This window comes from Maniola jurtina, chromosome 11 (genome assembly GCF_905333055.1).
Source record: "Maniola jurtina chromosome 11, ilManJurt1.1, whole genome shotgun sequence".
Lineage (NCBI taxonomy): Eukaryota > Metazoa > Arthropoda > Insecta > Lepidoptera > Nymphalidae > Maniola > Maniola jurtina.
The window spans coordinates 631,455-652,541 of NC_060039.1; the positions used below are offsets into that span (position 1 = coordinate 631,455).

The 21,087-nt window shown below is 38.8% G+C and overlaps 1 protein-coding gene and 1 long non-coding RNA gene across 3 annotated transcripts in view; one reads left to right on the forward strand and one right to left on the reverse strand.

Annotated features, from left to right (window-relative positions):
- Window positions 1-12,174, reverse strand: LOC123869904 (fork head domain transcription factor slp2). Of its 2 annotated transcripts, none has more exons than XM_045912989.1 (2): window positions 11,338-12,174; window positions 1-10 (listed from the first exon to the last, which is right to left on the reverse strand). In XM_045912989.1, exon 1 carries the CDS (start codon window positions 12,137-12,139, stop codon window positions 11,435-11,437), a length of 705 nt encoding a protein of 234 aa, XP_045768945.1. In that variant the 5' UTR covers window positions 12,140-12,174; the 3' UTR covers window positions 1-10; window positions 11,338-11,434. The 2 variants fall into 2 exon arrangements, with proteins under 2 accessions (XP_045768945.1, XP_045768946.1); XM_045912990.1 differs by lacking the exon at window positions 1-10 and adding an exon at window positions 11,038-11,299 and having other exon boundaries at window positions 11,361-12,174.
- The window catches only part of LOC123869908, a 26,454-nt gene continuing 15,794 nt past the window's right edge, over window positions 10,428-21,087 (forward strand). Inside the window, exon 1 of the long non-coding RNA XR_006796978.1 lies at window positions 10,428-10,442. This is a non-coding gene — a long non-coding RNA (uncharacterized LOC123869908). The remainder of the gene's footprint in view (window positions 10,443-21,087) is intronic.

Below are 21,087 nucleotides of genomic sequence, written 5' to 3' on the forward strand. Positions count from 1 at the left end.
CGCTCTTCCCCTGAAAGCTTCAGCGTTTCATCGCCGTTTCATCGGAACGCGTCGCCATGTTGCGGGGCGAGGGCGGCGAGCTAACGTGGAGCTAACGAGAACCAGTCGCGGCACATCAAAGCCGCGCCGCCATCAAAGGCCGCGCCGACAACGTTTATCGATCGGTTGACTTTCTTCAAAATAATTTGTAATAATATTATCTAATGACCAGCATCTAGTCTTTGTTGCTGTGACGTTGCCATTGAGTTGTAGAGAATAGAGATGCAGATCTCATACAGTAAACGTCAAAAAAAGCAAGATCTATTTCAAATAAACATCTAGGTCTATGTATAAGCCTAATTATTTACCTTACAATACAAAAATACAACACTGCCCTTCATATTGAAAACGCAGCACTCACAAGTACTGCATACTTTTCTAGCATATGTTTAATGCTGCACTTTTCCTTAGCGCAGCTACAATTTTCATGCAAGTACTGCCAAATTACTTAGCAAAAAACATACTTCCAATGAAAACTCTAAAGTTCTATGTACGAGGGCAGAACATACGTCCTGAAATCTCCAAAATCATTAGTTATATTAGACATTTTAGCCAAAAACACTGTGTTTTGATTGGATTCGTACCTAATAGAAGTTAGGACTAGATAATAAAATAAAAATATAGTAAGCAAATATGTACTTTTTACTGTTACAATACTTACCATAATAGTTACGTTATAGTTTGATAAAGATAGCGGATATCTTTTAAGTTAATATAGTGCCAATATATTTAATGATAAAAACACGGGTGGTCCTCTTTTTTACCCATTTACCTTACCCACAATAAGCTATTTCCCTGTACCGTGTTTTCAACAGTCAGGTTGAGGCCGTTTTGCGAGACATTAGCGCCTTTAGTATACGATAGCTCTCTGATTGCTGCGGTTTGATATAAACGGGTTGTTTTGTTATCAACGATGATTCATACCATTACTGGTATTTTTCTCTTGTGCCTTGTTTCTTGGAGACGAGACGAACTGAAGATCCTGATCGATTATGATGTTTGATAGGATGATAATAATTACTTACCTATTAAACTTCTGGTCTTTTGTAAAGACTAAAGCAAGATTTTAAATGCCTTTAGGTACTATTTCTATAGACTACCATAAACGTAATGGTTTCTACTGTCATGGTGTAAAAAAGCCCTACCTACCTATACCTAATTTTACTAAAAGGAAAAATAACAAACTGTTATTTCTCTTCGTTTTATGGTGAGGTAGATATATCTATAGCAATAATAGGTATAAATGCGAAAGTGTGTCTGTATGTCCATCTGTTAGCTTTTTACGGACTAACAGTTTAACCGGTTCTGATGAAATTTGGTACGGAGTTAGCTTACATCCTAGGGCGGACATAGACTACTTTTTACCTTGAAAAATCAAACAGTTCCCACGGGTCCATCCATTTAACCGATTTATGTGAAATTAGGTACAGAGGTAGCGATGCGACTTTTTATCCCAGAAAAGTAGAGTTCCCACGAGATTTTTAAAAACCTACATCCACGCGGCATGGGCATCATCTAGTTAAATAATAAATGCATTAAGCAAAAAAATTTCTTTAGAAGATGTTTTTAAATAAGTCAGCTTATTATATTATACCTACCTAACTACTATTTATATTTTATACCTATAAATAAAACGACTTTGTTTTTAGTAGTTCCCCCACTCAACAGTCAACGTCTCGATTACATTGGGGAAAAAAAGCTATTTGCGAAATTCCTCAAGCAGCGAGCGTTTCCACAAGAGTGGCTCTCCAAGCCGAACCAGATGAAATCCAGATAAAATGACATTGTTTGCGGTAATTATAGTATTGGCGTATTGTTGGCGGATCGAATTACGCCTGTTTTGAAATATTTGGGACGAGAACAAATGGCTTGTAATGCGATACTTTGTGCGATAACAGGTAATGATGCAACTTGTTTGCAGTTGAGAAGAAAAAGTGAAATTACAGACTTATTTTTACTTTTTTTTTGCTAAAAATCAAATAAGGTATTGACTGATAAACCGAATACATAAATAGGTAGGTACCTTTTATAATTTACAAGGTAGAGCAAGACTTGTTACACATGCTTACCTACGTAAGTCTATGATCTTGTTTAAAAGCTATTGTTTTAAGCAATAAACAAGTGTTAAAATAAGAGTTCCAGAAAAAAAACTTCAACATTTGTGCGAGTATTTTATAAGCTCCAACATTTAAGTATTTTTAAGCATCCAACTTAAAGAAAAAAAAAGCTCTGCCATAAAGGGAGTTGCTCCCAAATCTGCTGATGTAAATATTATCAAAACAATACAATTAGCCGTGGGTACAGGCGGTTCTGAACTTCAGAGAACAGTGTTGTGGTGTTATGAAACATCAGAGGGCGGCAAAGAGTTCATAACCGTGATGTTTACCAAACATCTCACCACCAACGCTGCTTTAATTAATGGACTCTATTTTTTTTTAATTTATAGACTAGCGCTTGGCTGCAATCAGACCTGCTAGCAAGTGATGATGCAGCCTAAGATGGAGCGCGCTTGCCTAGAAGATTCCTCCTATTATTCACTCTTGACCTCAAGGTACAGTCAAAGTCGTAAATCAATTAGCACCTTAATGATTTGCGTGGCACGGCTATACACATGCGTTAGGTTTGTGTGGCGTGTTTATCATAAGATGTAAAAGGTCATAAGTGCGACATATTTTTGATGCACTATTTGCTACTCGAATTCTGAAGCCGACCGTACCTAAACTAAATACTTTTAAAAACTCTCGTTTTATTTTATTCACTAAATAGGCACACGCTTGACCTTGACCACACCTGATGGGAAGTGATGTTGTGGCCTAAGATGGACGCGTTTGCCTAGAAGATGCCTGTTCACTCTTGTTTGAAAGATACCCGGAAAACTGGATTATAATTGGTAGGAAACATTGATCTCGGAAGAGTAATTCCTAAACTAAGTAATAAGAGTAAACGAATGCCAGAGGGGCGTAACCTTTTGATTTGATCCGAATACAATATATGACCCTATTTATTAATATTATGTGGATTAGACTACTTAGCCATGTTTCATTGAACTAAATTAATGAATGACAAAATTACATAGTAATTCATGCAGAAGTGTCAATCTCGATGTGTCACAAAAACTCTAATTAGTTTATCCAACTCTATCTCGCATAGAAAAACATATCAAAATAAGTTCTCTAGACCATGAAGTAATTTCCATAATCACTAGTCATTGGCACGAATTTTTACTGACTGTTGACTTCAGTACAGTCAATACATTTGTCTACTCTCTTGAGGCATAGCTACCTACCTACTTTTAATAAATTACTTATTTGACTTTGGCTTTACATTTTTATCAATCATCATCATCATCTCAGGCCATCACCCTACTTAGGTAGGTACTCTCTCTCAGAATGAAAAGGGTTTAGGCTGTACGACCGCTGGACCAACGGGACGAGGCGCGGGTTCACAACACAAAAACGCCAGAGTTTATTTATACACGCTTTTATTAACAGCCCTCGTAACTATCATTGATATTCCTCAAATAATCTCTCGTAATAATATATTTGTTACATCTGTCAAATCGTAGGTCCTAACTCTTGGACCACAGACATAGGTGTTCAATTGTTTACCACACATCTAGTCCCCTTTCGCTGGGTTCACAGAGCATTCAACGACCACAGCGAAAGGGGCGGCGTAGTCCACCATGCTGGCCAAGCAGCCAACTGTATAGCAGAAATCTCGGAGACATTTTTTGTGACAAGTAGACCGTGAAATGTAGACATCCCACAGACCATTTAAGTGGTGGAAAATCCGTACCAGACCTTACCTGTAGGTAAGAACTTCCTATTTTCAGCAGTCATGGATGACTAGATACTGTTATATCCATACTTAATACTATAAATATAAAAGTGTGCCTGTCTGTCTGTCTGCTAGCTTTTCACGGCCCATCCGTTCAACCGATTTTGACGTTTGGTGCCTACAGCTGATATGTAATAGCTTGCATCCCAGGGCTTCTTTGCGTCCCGGAAAATCAAATTGTTCCCACGAGATTTCTTAAAAACCTATATCCAAAGTTGCGGTCAACATCTAGGAATACCTGCTATATGGACTGTAATATTATGTCTGAAATAAAAACTATATTTATTTATTTACTAGAGGAAGCCCGCGGCTTCACCCGCGTGGATTTTAGTTTTTTTGAAATCCTGTAGGAACTCTTTGATTTTCAGGGATAAAAAGTAGCCTATGTCCTTCCCCGGGATGTAATTACCCCAAGTCTGTACCAAATTTCATTAAAATCGGTTCAGCGGTTGGGCCGTGAAAACCTAGCAGACAGACAGACACACTTTCGCATTTATAATATTAGTATGGATTACTTGGTGCAGAGATACTTGGCATGCATTAAATCAACAAAACTCCTTCATCACGTCATCAATAGAAAGAATCCAATGAATACATGAATGGATTTCTTACAATTTCTATTATAATAATTAGACTGCTCTTTCTTCCCATTTCATAATTCCGTAATTCCACACAATTTGTAAGAAAAACATCCGCTTTAAAGGGTACATAAAATATTATTGAGAAATTGTATTGAAAATAACAAATGTGGGCAAATAACTACGTATAGTATTATAATATGAATGTGGACAAACAGCTCACAAAGCTTCGTCAATGGTATTAAGTATAAATATTTCGGATTGTGACCGTTTTGTGACGGTCACAGTATTCTTTTTTTTTTGAGATTAGCGACAATGTACGAAAGGATTAAATTTTTGATTCGCATTGTCATTTGCAGAAATAAATATTCATTCATATTTCTGGATCAGTTTTTCTTTACAAATAGAGTCGTATCTACACCTAAAATGCAAGTACGTTTGAATGAAAACAGTTTGCTGTCATACTATTCTCTGAGATGTCCAAATAAAGTTTTGGGTCTGTTTAACCATGACTATTTTTTTATAGGTAGCTGTAGAATATTAATACCATTAATACCTAAGTACGTTAACATTTTGACATAAAAGCTTGTTTTAAACAGAGGAGCAACAATAGATCAACGCGATGGATGGAATTCGAACTTCTTACTGTAATCATTTATCACAAGTGTAAATTAAAAAATTTCAACACCCCCGTCAAATCATTTTCAAATAAATAATTATGTATATCTAGGCAACGTCCATCTTGACAGCTTGACATTTGTCAATTGACACTTGAATATTATGAACCTAAGGGTTATCTAACCTTCTTTTCTACAAGAAAACTAGAAAATAGCTAATAACTTTTAAACGGCTGAACCAATTTTTTTGGATTATAGCTAAGAACACTCTCGATCAGCCACCTTTCAAACAAAAAAAAGTAAATTAAAATCGGTTCATTCGTTTAGGCGCTACGATGCCACAGACAGATACACAGATACACAGATACACAGACACACAGATACACAGATACACACGTCAAACTTATAACACCCCTCTTTTTGGGTCGGGGGTTAAAAATGGTTTTTAGGTAGGTATACACCTGTCATATTCAGCCCATTCAGCCTAGGACAAGACTTTTTTGTATTAATTCACAATTACGGGAAGGACAATTTTCAGATTTGAATTAAAGATAAATAAATATTCAAACATTGATAGAGATTGGCGCTTGGGTTGCACGACGCTTTTGGCCATAATATTATTACGTTTATAATTTAGAAAAAAATCAAATGAAATACGTAAATTAAGGATTACTTTAAAATAACTAACATTGTTTTTATTTACATCTAACAGTGATCATTACAAGTAGAGAAGTAGGTATGTGGTGTCGCCCGGATATTCCTGGAAAGCGTTCCAATTGACGCGAAGGTAAAGAAGATGAGCCCAACAAAAACAAAGACAAATCCATATTTAGGAGCCGATTCCCGATATCAACGAGGCCATATTTAAACGGAGATTATCCAAATGTCACCAAGATCACGCTAGAGACAAGTCATGCTACTAAAAGTTGTGTATCCCATTTCCTGTGGAATAACATGAAGATCGTGTGCGTTACCCCTTTCTATTTCGTCTTCTTCTACTATTGATTTGTGGCTTCTCCCAGTGCCAAATCAGCACAATCCATTTCGCCACTCTCCAATAACTATTGAAGGAGGTAGATACAAACGATCAGTCAACTTGAAGGAGGATCAATTGATTACATAATGGTAGGGGTTTCCTGAGATAGCAATGCATTTCATCATCATCATCCCATTGCCGGTCTATTAAATTAAGCTACAACCGCATCGGCGAAAGGTCGCCTGTTTGTCGGTAAGTATTCTACAGGATGTATTTGGCAAAGTGTGCTAAGAAATTATTCAACCTAGTACTCCCCTCGCCATTTACATCTCCAAGGAACAGCCCAAGTACATTCAATGTTGCAATGCCTTGTCGCGGCTTTTGCAACGTTTTTAACCCCCGACCCAAAAAGAGGGGTGTTATAAGTTTGACGTGTGTATCTGTGTATCTGTGTGTCTGTGTGTCTGTGTATCTGTGTATCTGTGTATCTGTCTGTGGCATCGTAGCGCCTAAACGAATGAACCGATTTTAATTTAGTTTTTTTTGTTTGAAAGGTGGCTTGATCGAGAGTGTTCTTAGCTATAATCCAAAAAAATTGGTTCAGCCGTTTAAGAGTTATCAGCTCTTTTCTAGTTTTCTTGTAGAAAAGAAGGTTAGATAACCGTTAGGTTCTTAATATTAAGTCAATTGACAAATGTCAAGCTGTCAAGATGGACGTTGCCTAGATATACATTATTATTTATTTGAAAATGATGTTTTGGAAAACTCCAAGTTTTTGAAAGTTATCAGCTCTTTTCTAGTTACTGTAACCATCACTGGTCGGGGGTGTTGAAAATTTTTAATTTACACTTGTGTCAATATAAATGCACATACCGTACTTGAGCTGTTAGTATAGACAAGACATGTACCTACTCGTAACACGAAAAAAGCTACTAAGAAACCAGTCGGGCTTACATCGACTAAATACGTGAGTATAGCTGGTATATATCCTAATCTTAAAAACGAAAAAGCTGTGATACAAAAAGTCTCTAGTGTGGTCTAAAGCTTAGACATCTCTCGCGCCACATAAAACAGTGTGAAACGGGTTAATCGCCCGTAATCCTCAAACATATGTATGTGTCGTTGAATTTTGACGTAGATTTACAATTATTTACCGGCAGCTCTCGCCAAACGCCGCCTGCGCCGCCTCGCGCTAAGCCGCGCTGAGCTGCGCGCTTGTTTATGATGCGCGCGCGTCGCCTAATTGTCTGTGGTCGGAAAACACGCGGTAACATCCAAACAATATGGTTGCCTGACATTATTTTTTATGTCCGAAAAAAGATTTTGACATTTCACCAACGTTGATAGAATTCGAGGGTCGAAACACAGCAGAAAAAAAATATTTGTGTAATGTTTCCAAGATTCATGTACGACGTACCTACGTATGTATCTATGTGAATATCTTTATTCCACCACTTTTGCACCTTAACTTCTAAATGCCTGAACAGGCTGAATACATTTGGATGTAATCAGTTACTATATGGTATCATTAGAATCATACATCATCCCGAGTGATATTAGCTATATTTTTTTTTTGAAAACTGATACCTTTTTGACGCCATTTTGAAATGTGAAAAAATTTACTTTTTAGTTCGTTGTTGGATAGGGCAGACGTGTTTTTTTATTATTTTATTTTAGTGCACGTACCTACGTAATTTACGTACGGATGCAGACCTAAGCAAGGCTTTGCAGTACGATAGTAAGGGGAGGGAGGATCAAAAAGTTCTTGGGCACACTCTACGAAACATATCTTGTAGAATACCGACAGTCTGCTAAAGTCACAACCTCCCTTTAATTTTGTCGCAGTCGTGTATATGATTGTCGTGATTTATTGGCTGTGTTGTTCGCCGCAGCTTTTCACAATATTTCTAGAGGCAAGATGTTTTGTGTCTCGTGAAAGATGACGGGCTTACGTGGATTAGGGAGTTGGGTTACAGGCGACATGTTTCTCTTGGCTGCGATACAACTTCAATTTTGTCGCCAAGCCTGTTAGATTTTTATAATTTCTAAATTTCTGGTCTGGTCTAGTGGGAGGCTTTGGTCGTGGCTAGTTACCACCCTGCCAGCAAAGCCGTGCCGCCAAGTGATTTAGATCCCGTATTATGACGTGTAAAAACCAAAGGGGTATGGGTTTAATAAAAACTGCCATATCCCTTCCACGTTAGCCTGCTTCTATCTTAGACTGCATCATCACTTATCACCAGGTGAAATGGAGTCAAGGGCTAACTTGTATCTGAATAATAATAAAAAATACTTGACCGATTTTTAAGAAAAAGGTTCACCGTTACAGTGTAAATCAATCCTAGCCCACATTGAGCAAATGAAGTTATAGATTCAATTCGCCACGGCCGCTCGCCCCGGAATGTGTTTAGAGTTATAACTGCAATTAAGGCAAACAATAAATAAGCTTTATTAAAAACCTGATCCACTCTCTTGATTGGGCTGTTGAAGACAAACAACATGTTTTCTATTACCTACTGAACTAAGAGCCAGCGCGTGCCAGACCTTCGTTACTTTATAAAAGCTGAAAGATTCTCTGCGTATTGTCCCCAACACATGGGAGGAACGATCAGCGACTATGAAGTTTGGATCATAGTGGCTTTGGGAGATAACAGGTAATAGTGGTGTAAAAATCTTACGTCAAAGTATAGTCTAATTTTAAACTTTTTGCCCTAATTCGCACGAGCGTTAAAAAGCGTTGCGTTAAAACCCGGCGGTGGGCTGAAAATACAAAGTCCGCTTTGAAAAAGCGTTGACGTGTGAACAGATACTTGGGAATGCATTTGTTCTATTTGAAGGCTTTTATAACGGACGTTAAAAAAGCTCTCGTGCGAATGAGACCTACTTAGGGCGTCTGGCAGGGGGTTGTCATGACACTATGTAGGCAATGCATGACGTGATTTCTAGTACTATTTCGAAGAAAATTTACTAAAAATAGACTTCATAGTTTGACGTAAGATCTTTTACACCTTTATTACCTGTTATCTCCCAAAGCCACTATGATCCAAATTTCAGAGTTGGTGATCGTTCCTCCCTGTGCAGTTGAACACAATACGCAGAGAAACTTTCAGCTTTTATAAAATAACGAAGATCTGGCACGCGCTGGCTCTCTTTCTCTACTACCTATCTTTGGTTTAAATATCCGAGTACTTATAAAATAGTAGGTTGTGAGCCTACTTTTGACTTGACAATGATTGAATTTTCCGCAGACAAAAAGTTTAGTAAAACTAAATAGGTATTGTGTGCGAGTCCAACTCGTAACAGATTATTTAAATTGTGTAAAAGCTCCTATTAGGCTAAAATATCTTAATAACTGCTGTGTTTTAGCGTGTTTAGTGAACCAAACTTGTAGCAACCTAAATTCCGCAACCGCAAACGAAGATAGCAATTCAATTGGACACACCCAATCAAAAAATAAATAAGCCTTATTTTAACCTCTATTCTCTTGATTGAGCTGTTGTGAGCTTGTTTTGATTTGATCGCTTTCCAACGATCTTCAGAAGCATATTATTCTGTTAATTAAAGAAATATAAAACTAGAAAAAACCCGGCCAAATTCGAGACGGACTCCAGCTCCGAGGGTTCATCACAAAAAATATTAAAATGCGATTTCTTGAGAAATGTATCACTTGCGTTGCCTTTTACTAATATGTTTTTTTTTTCTGTTTTTTTTGTTAGGTTAAGAATTTTGTGTTTCTTTTATTTAATTAGATTATAATAGGGCTGACATGTACATAGTTATAAAAGCCCTTAAATAAATAAAGGAGAAAAAAAATTAAAATGTGTTTATAAACAATTAATTAGTATTTTCAATATCCAACGTAAGATAACTATACCTACCAGGTGGAGTATCATATTATGAAAGGTTTTCTAAAACAGATTTTTATTTGTTTCTTACATACCTATTTAATAGTTTCTGATTTAAGTATCGTGCAAAATATCGGAAAAATACCCGAGTACAGAACCCTCGGTGCGCGAGTCTGACTTGCACTTGGCCAGTTTGTTCCTATTGAGATACAGACCTCCTAACGGAACCTTAAAAATTACTAGGTACCTATTAGATAGATAGGTATGTGTAAAAAAAAGTTTCCTTAAAATAATTATGTGAGAGTAGTTTGGCTTCTAGTTATTTAAATACTTAGAGACCAATTAAAATGTTGATGAAGTTGTTTTGATTGAGTGCAAATTGATGATTGTTTGAGTTATTAAACGGTTTTCTAATTTACCTACCTTGTTCCATCAAATAGAAATAGGAACATTTTATTCAAACAAGTGCTCAGTCATGTACCTAAACCCAGCACTGGTTTGTGGCTTTTTGTACCGAAAAGGCTCAAAAAGAAACTTGACAGCTGCCCGAGTACTTAGTTACCTATATATAGGTCTATCAATGAGCTGCCCTTTGAAAATTTTCATGGCCATACGAGTTCCTGTAAAGTAGTGGGGTAGGTACTTAGGTAGGTAGAATTAAAATACCGAAACCCTTTGTGGGCTTGAGTATTTCCTTTTAGTTAGGTATATTGTTAGATCTCTAAGTTCTTGAAAAAAAAATGTGTGTAAAAAGTAAAAATACAGTCAGTAAGTCGAGGGTATTGACTTGACTGTACAAAATAACTGATGAATTCCTGCGAGCATTCAACCGGCTGAGCTGTCTGTTACCCACAAGATGGTAGAGTGAAATGTTACATTTGTAGACGTACCTACACGTAGCATAAGAGACCTCTAAGTTCTGTAGTCAGTGTATGCGCTACTTATTTACTTATTACTTAGGTATCTATTTAGTCAGATTTATCCTGAAAAAAACTTGTGTCCCACTTGCTTTATGGACATAGTCTATGGGCCCGGTAGGTATCAGTATTTTACTGTAGTATTTTATAAGAGTTTGTAAGCCCAATCGCTCAGTATTATCTCAAAAGATAGGGGGAGAAAAGAAATATAAAATACCGACCACATATTTTGGAGACATATTTTATTGCGTCCGATATAACTTTCTAGCCTCTTAACATTAAATTAATTTCATTAAATAGAATCTTACGTCAATAAATAAATAGAAGTACCACTTTTTACAAAATACAAACGATTATTTTATACACACGCTCATCCTATCACAGTCACTTCGAAACTTCATTGTTCAACACCACTACTGCACCCCAGCACCGAACTATGATGCAATCGATGCTTTACATCTATCCATAGACTGATACTCTCCCTCTATTGGTTAAACTACACAGCAAGAACTGTTATAGCCATTATACAACTGTCATAGTCGGTGCAAAGGGTTAAAATCTTCAGACCAATATATCGCTAGGATATTTCGTTGAAGATTCACATTTCACAAGACATCAAATTCGATCAACTGTGCTTCACCATGTGTGAATCTGGGTCCTGTTCCGGTGGACTTACCGGCGGAGACAGCCCGTGTATCCTCCTGTACAACTGATGATAAGGGTTAGGAGGAGGCGGCGGCAACCTTAGTAAGGGACTCGGCAAGGCATATCTTCCGTACACAGATAATAAAGGAGGGTATAGGCCGACTAAGGATGCGTATGGGTTTCCAAACATCGGATGCAGAATCGCCCCTCTTTTAAAAGCCGCCAAACGAGATCTGGAAGCAGCTGTGGACCGTCGTCGCAACTTCCCCGTCGTTCCGCCGATGAAAACGTCATCCGAAGACGGATCTAACATCCAGTAATTTCCTTTTCCCGGGTCGTCATAATGCCTCGGGACTTTTACAAAGCATTTGTTCAAACTCAAGTTGTGACGTATAGAATTCTGCCAGCCCTGTTTATTCTCCTTGTAGTAGGGGAAGTTCTTCATGATGTACTCGTAGATACCGTTCAGTGTGAGTCGTTTTTCAGGGCTGCTTCGTATCGCCATCATGATTAAAGCGTTGTAGCTGTAGGCGGGTTTCTCGTTTTTCTTTTCATCTGGTGTGGTGGAGGAGCCGGGCGGAGGGGTCTCCGTGCCGGTGACGTCCAGCTCCGTGTCGGAGGGCGAGGGCGACCGCGACGAGGCCTCGGGGAGCAAGTCTCGGATCGCGAAACTCGGAGGACTCATAGTGCGGCATCGCGAGCCGCTCGCTCCGAACTAAGGTGCCTTCACGACTGGTGGCGAAGCCCCGCCTTCGGCACCGCCCAGCCATTGAACCCCACCTATTCCCAGACGCACAAACTACAATCTTATCACTACACTCCATTTACACCGTATAGCTTAGCCGATAAGCACCATTTTGCAGCACCCCAGTTGAAAGGTCGATTTTGCGAGCTTTCTACCACGTAAGGGCTTCACTTTTGATAGGGTTGTGCTACAGTTACGGTATAAAATAACTCGATTCATGATGATGAATCCGATGGGCTGTAAACATTGTTTTTTTGTCTTTTGTCAGTAGCTACAAACTTGTTCTTACGGTCCATGTACACCGTGTGTTCTTGCTAGTTGAAACGATATTGGCTTGACTCAGTTGCAATTTAATTATGGGGAGCTTTTTAAGTTTTCCACGTAAACGTAGAGCCACGACCATGACGTCTAAGCGAATTTTTAGTGTGACTGTAGAACGATAAACGAATTCATTTATTGAAACAACTTTCCGTCGCTTGTAGTAGCTAACTAAACTCGTGGCCTCATGCAGGTCGTAGAGGTAGAAAAGCACTTATTAAATAAGTAGGTAGGTTTTGAAATTTGAAATAGGTACTTAGTTCAATGTTCATTTTACATCATGACAGTAGGTATACTTAAAGGCATAAGTAACCTAATTAATACCTACCCTAACTTCAAATCCTGCGCATGCGGCATGCCACTGATTCCACTAAACATTTTACATTAGGTATAGATATTGTCGCTTGTTGCATTGAGTTGTCGCTTATGCAACGAAGTTGTGGCTCCATTAAGGGTAGCAGTCTGCTAGCCGCTAGGGTTACGTAATAAAATAACTCGATTTATCATGGGCTATAATAATTGTAAACATTGTTTTTTGAATGTTACACGCGTTGTTTAGGAGTTTATTTAGTGTGACCGGTTTTGATGTAGCTACGAATGATAAATAACCGTTAATAGTGTTCCTTAACATTGCAGATGTAATTGTAACAATGAATTGTGGAGGAATTTGTCATTGCTTGGCTTTAAATTATTGGATTATTTATCATTATGAAACATGGTGTAGATTCATCTATCCTTCACGGGCGTAGGTCAATGGCTTTCATTCAATCTTAGACACCGAGTTAGCGAATCAGTAGGTATAGGTAGGTAGGTTACTTACGTCAAAGGCTGGATCGTAGTAGATATCTAGGTGCCTATCTACTATTAAGTACCTTCTACCTAAGTACCTACCTAGTTGGGTAGGTAGGTATCTATTTTTGTATAACTTGGCCTTTGCTCCCTCCATATTATATGTAGGTAGGTACCAGTGGCGAAATGTCCATGTAACCCGATTCCAATCGGCTTCCCTTTAAGAATTCGCATAATATAACGTAAGCACTCACTACGTACTTAGTGACAAATGTAGGGCAAAAGTTCGATTATTATCATGCAGGCTACCAGAGTGAATGATGCTACCGTACCAAATTTGACGCCTAAAAATTTACAAGTGTCAGGGAAAATCTATCATCAATAGAAAATAGCTTCGATAACCCGTAACCATCCCGGCTTACTACTTAGTATTCCATCTCTTTCATTTCCCTATAAAGCGAACTAAGTCTGTCTCACTCTACGGGTCGCCAATATGGAACCACCAATTAAAGTGGCCCCGGAACGAATACGAATTCGTCTCTCTGACAGGTCAGATAAATATAGTTCATAAGCCGATGCTCACCGGCTTATCGTACCTCCAAATTAAATTTTTTATTTATACTACTATTTTAATATTTTGTTTTTAAGGGTGATTTAATACATTCGTTTACCTACGTGAAACATACATGCGTGCTTGAATTTAAAGTTTAGTGATTCTTTGATTTTGATATTATAATAAATTGGGGTTAGTGATTTTTAATAACTACCTAATAAGTGTAAGTTAACGGTGATTTAGTTTCAGTTTGTTTAGTGTAGGTATGTGTTAAACTAAAGACTAAAATGATTATAGTTTTCAATTCCGTGTGGGTTATGGGTTGTATTTAATAAAGCAAGCAAGCATGGATGTATCTCACAGCTATGTATTGAAAGATTTTTTTCAAAGCCACAAAGGTTTTCAAAATGTCAGTGCTTTTTATATTATTAATGGTAAAATTGGGTCTTTAACAGGGCTCTCTCCGTCACTCGTTTCATACCATTTCATACAATCGTAGTTCCAATTTCATTTGAATATTAAGCAACCAAAGTCCATGAAATTTTGCAGACATATTCTAAAAACTAATATCTGTGTCTGTGGTGTTTTAGATTTTTCTAAAAATGTGTAGTTTTAAAATTACAGGGGCTCAAAGATTTGTATGAAAATTTTAAGACCGCGTAACTTTGAAACCGAATATTTTAACAGAAATCTGGAAAACCACAGACATAGATATTAGTTTCTAGAATATGTCTGCAAAATTTCATGGACTTTGGTTGCTTAATATTCAAATGAAATTGGAACTACGATTGTATGAAATGGTATAAAACGAGTGACGGAGAGAGCCCTCTTAAGCACCATAGAAACATCAGTGACGACGGTGCTGATATTCTGTTAGGTCAGATCTTTTTTTGCTCCGGCTTCCCTTTTTCAGATCTGCACCCTTCGCCACTGGTAGGTACCTAATACCTATAGTCTATATCTAGGTAGGCTACCTAGTTTTACGTTACAGGCACAACTGCAGCTGTCAAGTAAATAAAGGAAACACGTAATCTCAAGAACCCTAGGTCTCTACATAACCTGAAGTGGCTTGAAGAAGATCTACCTCACCTGACATGCCTTTTGTCTACCTCAGTGTGGAGCAGACATAGTAGGTATATGTAGAGTAGATATAGTCTAAATATAGCCGCCCCGCCCACTCACGGCCACGCCCCTCTACGTGTCTACGTACAGACGCTGGACCATTGTTTTATACTGTTTACAGACAAACAACTCTATGTCACTATGGACTATAGATATACCTACTAGGTTCATAATACCTATCAGGTAGGTAAGTAAGTAGGTAGGATGCTTTACTACCCTAAGATGCCCAGTGGTTAATTAGACGTCGGCCTCCAGTTAAGGAGGTTTGGGGGTTCAATCCCGGGCACGCACCTCTAACTTTTCGGAGTTACCTACCTACCTATAAGTAATTAGGTACCTAAGTACCTAGGGTGTTTTAAGAAATTAAATATCACATGCTTTAATGGTGAAGGAAAACATCGTAAGGAAACCTGCATGCCTGAGAGTTCTCCATAATGTTCTCAAAGTGCCAATCCTAACTTGGCGAGCGTGGCAGACTATGGCATAAAGTCTAAACACTTCTCATTCTGAGAGGAGGCACGTTCTCCGTAGTGGTCCGGCGATGGCTTCCGGGGATGATCATGGTGATCATAATGAAAAGTATGAAAACAAAATCTAATGACAGACATACCTACATCGTCAGAGACAATATTATAGAGGTATTCACATCGACTCATAATAAAATCTATGGGTGGGTATGTTCACAAATAAACGTACCAGGAGATATATAGGTGTATACCTATAGCAGTGTAGGAGCATAACGCGTTATCAGCAGACGTAGGGTGACCGCGCGCGTGTTTCGCCACGATTTGGCCAATCTTCAGCGAGCGGCAATGAACACCATGGCTTTGAAGCTTTAGGGACAGTCCCTATGAGAAACTTTGTATACAAAGGAACTCATATGGGATCACTTCGTTGTCTGTCTGTCTGTCAAGGCCTGCCTAGAGAATCATAACCTATTTCCTGTTGCCCAGAATCATTTTTGGTAGATAGGAATGTCTCACTAAACAAAGACAAAAATCCGAAAACAGAAATTGTGGTTAGGTACATCACAAAAAAGTGTTATTTCTTGTACGATGGTACGGAATCCTTCAAGTGCAAATTGAACTCGCACTTGACCGCTTTTTAACAACCTAATCATCGATTAAAAGAAATATCGAACAATTCGTCCAGTTACTCGTAGATACCTAATATTACATGGGCATGGTTTTGCAGTTTGAACCATCATCCGTTGAAAAATTCTCGAAGTCTTTGCGAGTGAAGTTTAAGCGTGATCTGAAATGATGGTCACAATAACAAGGAGAGGTTCACGACTCAGCCGCGGTCGGCGTTATGTTTGGCGCCTCAGACAAATATTGTGCTGCCCTGCTACTAGCTCCGACTGTGGCTTCACCTGGAAAACGCTGACTTGTCTCTGCAACAAACGCTCAACTCTATAGGTAGGTAGTAGGTACTGTACCATACAAAACTAGCTATAGGTACCTACTTAAACTTGATAAACACTATTGCAAAAGTAACCAGTGAGTTTTTTGGAAAAAGGACGTAGATTATTTTAGTAGGTACTTACCTAAGTAGCTTTTGAAAAGAGGAACTGCCGAGTTTCTTGCCGGCTTGGCTTCTAAACTTGGGATTATTTTTAAGATGGCATGGCTTTTGAAAATGCTGTAACTGTTAAGTACGCTCATAGCGGGCCATGTGCGTCCATCCTCCTTGTAGCATTTGAAATTCCTCCCTTTAAAATTTCTTTTTTGAATAAGTTTTCAAAGCTCTGTTCATATTTTCTTATTCTGAATTTGTAAAAGAGACGGTCTTTTTTGCTCAGTGTAGAAATAAACTCCCTGTCCACAGTTATTATGTAAGCAAGGTAAAAATGGCTTAGGTACATTAGGTCTACATCTTACAGATTTAGGACTTTAGGTACCTACTTATTAAACCTTTTTCCCTAGGCTCAAAAGTCTAACATAAATCATTAAAACAACAAACAACCTTTAACAGAAACCAAAAAGAATAACTAAGAGAAACTCCCGTCTCTCTGTTCGCTGGTGTTGCAGTAAATACAAAGTAAATAAATAAATACGAGCGCGGCGCGTGTTTTCGCGCAGATTGGCGCAATTACGCGACTGCGCGAGTCCACGCCACGCCGAGGCTGAGGCTGCCAAAGCGAATGTGTTTTCTGTAGCTCGGTTAGTATACCTACTAGTGATGGGATGTGTAGATCCAAAGATAATAATTGAATACCGCGCGTAGATGACGACCGCGTGGATTTTTATTTTTAAAAAATCCCGTAGGATCTCTTTGATTTCTCGGGATAAAAAGTAGCCTATATCACTTTCCAGGTGTTTAACTATGTTCATGCCAAAAATCACGCCGATCCGTTCTTCCGTTGCGGCGTTGAAGGACAAAACACACTAAATAACACACTTTCGCATTTAAGTATTAACTAGCTGATGCCCGCGACTTCATCCGCGTGGATTTAGGTTTTCCGAAATCCCGTGGGAACTCTTTGATTTTCCAGAATAAAAAGTAGCATAGGTATGTGCTAATCCAGGATATTATCTCTCTCCATTCCAAATTTCAGGCAAATCCGGTCAGTAAGTAGTTTTTGCGTGAAAGAGTAACAAACATACACACATACACACATACCTACATACACACAAACTTTCGCCTTTATAATATTAGTGTGAAGTGTGATGGCTAATGATACCAGGGTTAGGTAGAATGCGTTCACACTTCAGAGGTAAGTAATTTAGGAAGGCATTGATGTTGGAGGAATCTCGGTTTTAGCTATCTACTTACGAGACAATGACTTCATTTGAAATAGGACCCATCTTTCTTTTTTGCCAAATATATAGGTTTTCTATGAAAACTATATTTTAATATGGCTCAGTGAAGCAGCAATGTAGACCCAACCAATGTCAAATGAGATCGGTGGCTATCAATGAATGTTGAACACTGATATCGAATCACCCCGCTGCACCATGAGTCATGATTTTCGTCAACCGTCACGATTCCCGTCCAGGAACATTGGTACATCACTATTTTCGTCGGTCGTTTGTTCTGTTTGTCAATCCTCGTAGACCAGACTAAACAGTTTAGCTAACAAAGTGGGATACTGACATCTACATTAAACCGTAGGCAAAAATAATTCCAACGCAGAAAGCAGTTAAGGAGAAAATTGATTATAATCATCCATCACCATCATCATCATCATGATCAACCCATCGCCGGCTCACTACTGAGCACGGATCTTCTCTCAGAATGGTTTGAGTCATAGTCCACCACGCGGGCCAACTGCGGATTGGCAGACTTCACACACCTTTGAGAATATTATGGAAGTTCCGTCAAGATGTTTAGCAACTGATAAGTATTTAGGTAAGAATTTCATTGCTTAAAACGCACATGCTTAATTCCGATAAGTTAGAGGTGTGTGCCTGGAATCGAACCCTCGATCTCCCGAATAGAAAGCCGCGACGTCTTTACCACTAGGTCATCAGTCATCACCGTTAGGAAGAATAAACAAATCGTACTACTTTTAAAGGGTTGATATTTTAATTTGGGGGCTGTTGTTTATTTACGAAGTGCTTCTGTGATTGGACGCTTCCCCGGGGCTCTAGGGCTTCATCTTGTTTGTTTCGAGTCATCATCGGGGCTTCCACATCTAGCAATGTTGTTATTAGATAGGGGAGACACACGTTGATTGAATGGACATTTATAATTTATGTTAGTGTTCGTGCGTCGTTTATTCGATTGTGTTGAACCTTTGTACAGTTGTTGTTGGCACTTGCGGGAAGGTTTCTGAGACTCTCAACCGCAGCGAATTAGCGTGGTTCCCTATCATCCTAGTATGTCCGTCTCCAAGCAAACTAAGTAGGTAGGGTCTGTACCTTTCGTCAAGTTTGGTTCAGAGCTGTATCCGTGAAAAGTTAACAGGCAAATTACAGACAGATAGATAGATTTACTTACGCAGTAGGAAGGTATAAAAGTCAACTGCGTGTAACAGCGCGCCCCGCGGTGCGCGCACCCCGCGTGCGTCGCGCGTCGCGCGTGCGTTAGAGGAGGGCTATATTATGCCGTCTCGAATCAGTGGGAGATTTGTTTGTCAGGTACAGCCCTAACCAAAGCTAGAGTAATATTTATCAGCCAACAGCTCTATTAAAGGACAAACTGGAAGACCTGCCATAGAGGGAGGGATCTACTGAGAGGACGTTTTTAACATCAATGGTATCTACAGTTCAAACCGTAGGCGCTGGTTTTGCATGGATAGACATCCATTGTTGGAGATAGGTCTTTTGAAGGGGCTTCTACCCGCCACGGTCTTGCGCGCCGCCTTAATCCAGCGGCTCCCTGCGATTAGTAATTTAATGTCGTATGTCCAGCTAGTCAGAGTGAACTAGATTGTGGGAATTCTCGATTTGGTGTTGAACCGTTGATATTTAGGTAGGTACTTAGGCTATGGTGGTAGGTGGTGGTAGTAGCTTAGGCTATGGTGGTATGTGGTGATAGTAGCTTGGGCTATGGTGACGTAAATTAGAAAATTAGGGCTACTTTAGGACTAACTGCGTCAAATGACACTAACATTTGACTCCTGCCCGTGACGTCGAAGCCTAGACGTTGTGTTACAAGTTCGCTAACTGTTGTCAACTGTGACGTACCATCGATATAACGTACCTACTGGAGGGTCTGCCAACGCTGCACTATCCGGTGAGAGGTTGTTAGTTGCTACTCTAGCCCTTGAGACTCCAACGTCTATCGGCTTTCGAACTATGTGCTCTGTCATTCCTGGACACCCCTGGAGCTATATGGGAGCTGTCAAGAGTCAACCCATATCTTTAAGCTTAGCATCTTTTATCATCGTAGCATAAAAGTTAGCATAGTTTATCTATTTTAATCTAGGTAAGTATCTAGGTACATAATGTGTAGGTAATATTTTCTTTCTTACTTCGTAAATTCACAACCACTTTGAAATCGGGACGACTAAGCTCAAACCAAGTAGCTGTCTCGTCTTCAGAGTTAAGTAGCTCCGGTACCTACTGTTGTTGAAATATTGATTAATATTGTCGCCATCTTGGATTGGCCCTCGAGCGGAAGCGCCGGAAGTATCCAAGCAGCGCCCTCTGTATCACTTCCCGGTTAGATACTTTTTGTTGCCTTTGTTACTTCGAGAGATCCGAGTCGAGGACACTCGTGAAACCTTTTTTTATTATTATGTATTTTTCATAAGGTTCAAATTTTATTAATCGTTGCTTTATAAGGATATTGTGATTAATCTTTACGTGAGTGAGCTATGTTTAGGATCGCAAAGCAGGAAAACCGAGATTTTGAATAGGGATATTGCCTATGTCAAAAATAAATTATATTTCTTGGTGATTTATTAAAAAAGAGTCAGTGAAAATAAATAAAATCCAGATCCTTTATTATGAGTAAATCTGATAACGCACGATAGTTCGCATAGTGGCAGGTGGTCCTGCAACCTTTGATGAAAATCAACAATTTCCCTCCTTGAAACGATGTCCAGAGTTTTCGATGAATGAGCTAGACTTAGTACCTAGCTCCTAGTGGCAACATTGATACAATTTTAAAGTAGATGAGTAATAAAATCTTGAGGAAAGCTATTAAGTATATACAAGTTGGACTTCTGAGGAGTATACCTAACTAGGTACCTATTTAGTCAGTTAACTATTAGGTATACCTTACTTTATTAATTCTTACGTAGGTAGCCCGTCACTCTACATCGAGCTATTGAAAAGATTAATTTGAAAAGACTAATTTCCTCTTTGCCCAGCTGTGTGATTCTATATTTAATAGGTACCTAAAGTATGAAAAATCATTCTGGATGTAAATAAAAAAATATAGGTATTCGATTTAATTTATAAAGGTGCGTGCTATATTCAAACAATAGAAAATATTTAAAGGCACACAGAGGACTTGTGTACGCTCAATTGAGCATCGTTTCAGAACGCGAGGAAAACAATGGCGCCCTCGAGGCTTGTAGTGAAATGAATTCATTTGTGGGCACGAATTACTGGCCCTTTCGCTAATTGAGGGTGCTTGCCCGACACAAATAACCTCTTATTTTATTTGCTACCTATAGGTGCCTACTTGTTTATATAAAAACCGGCCAAGTGCG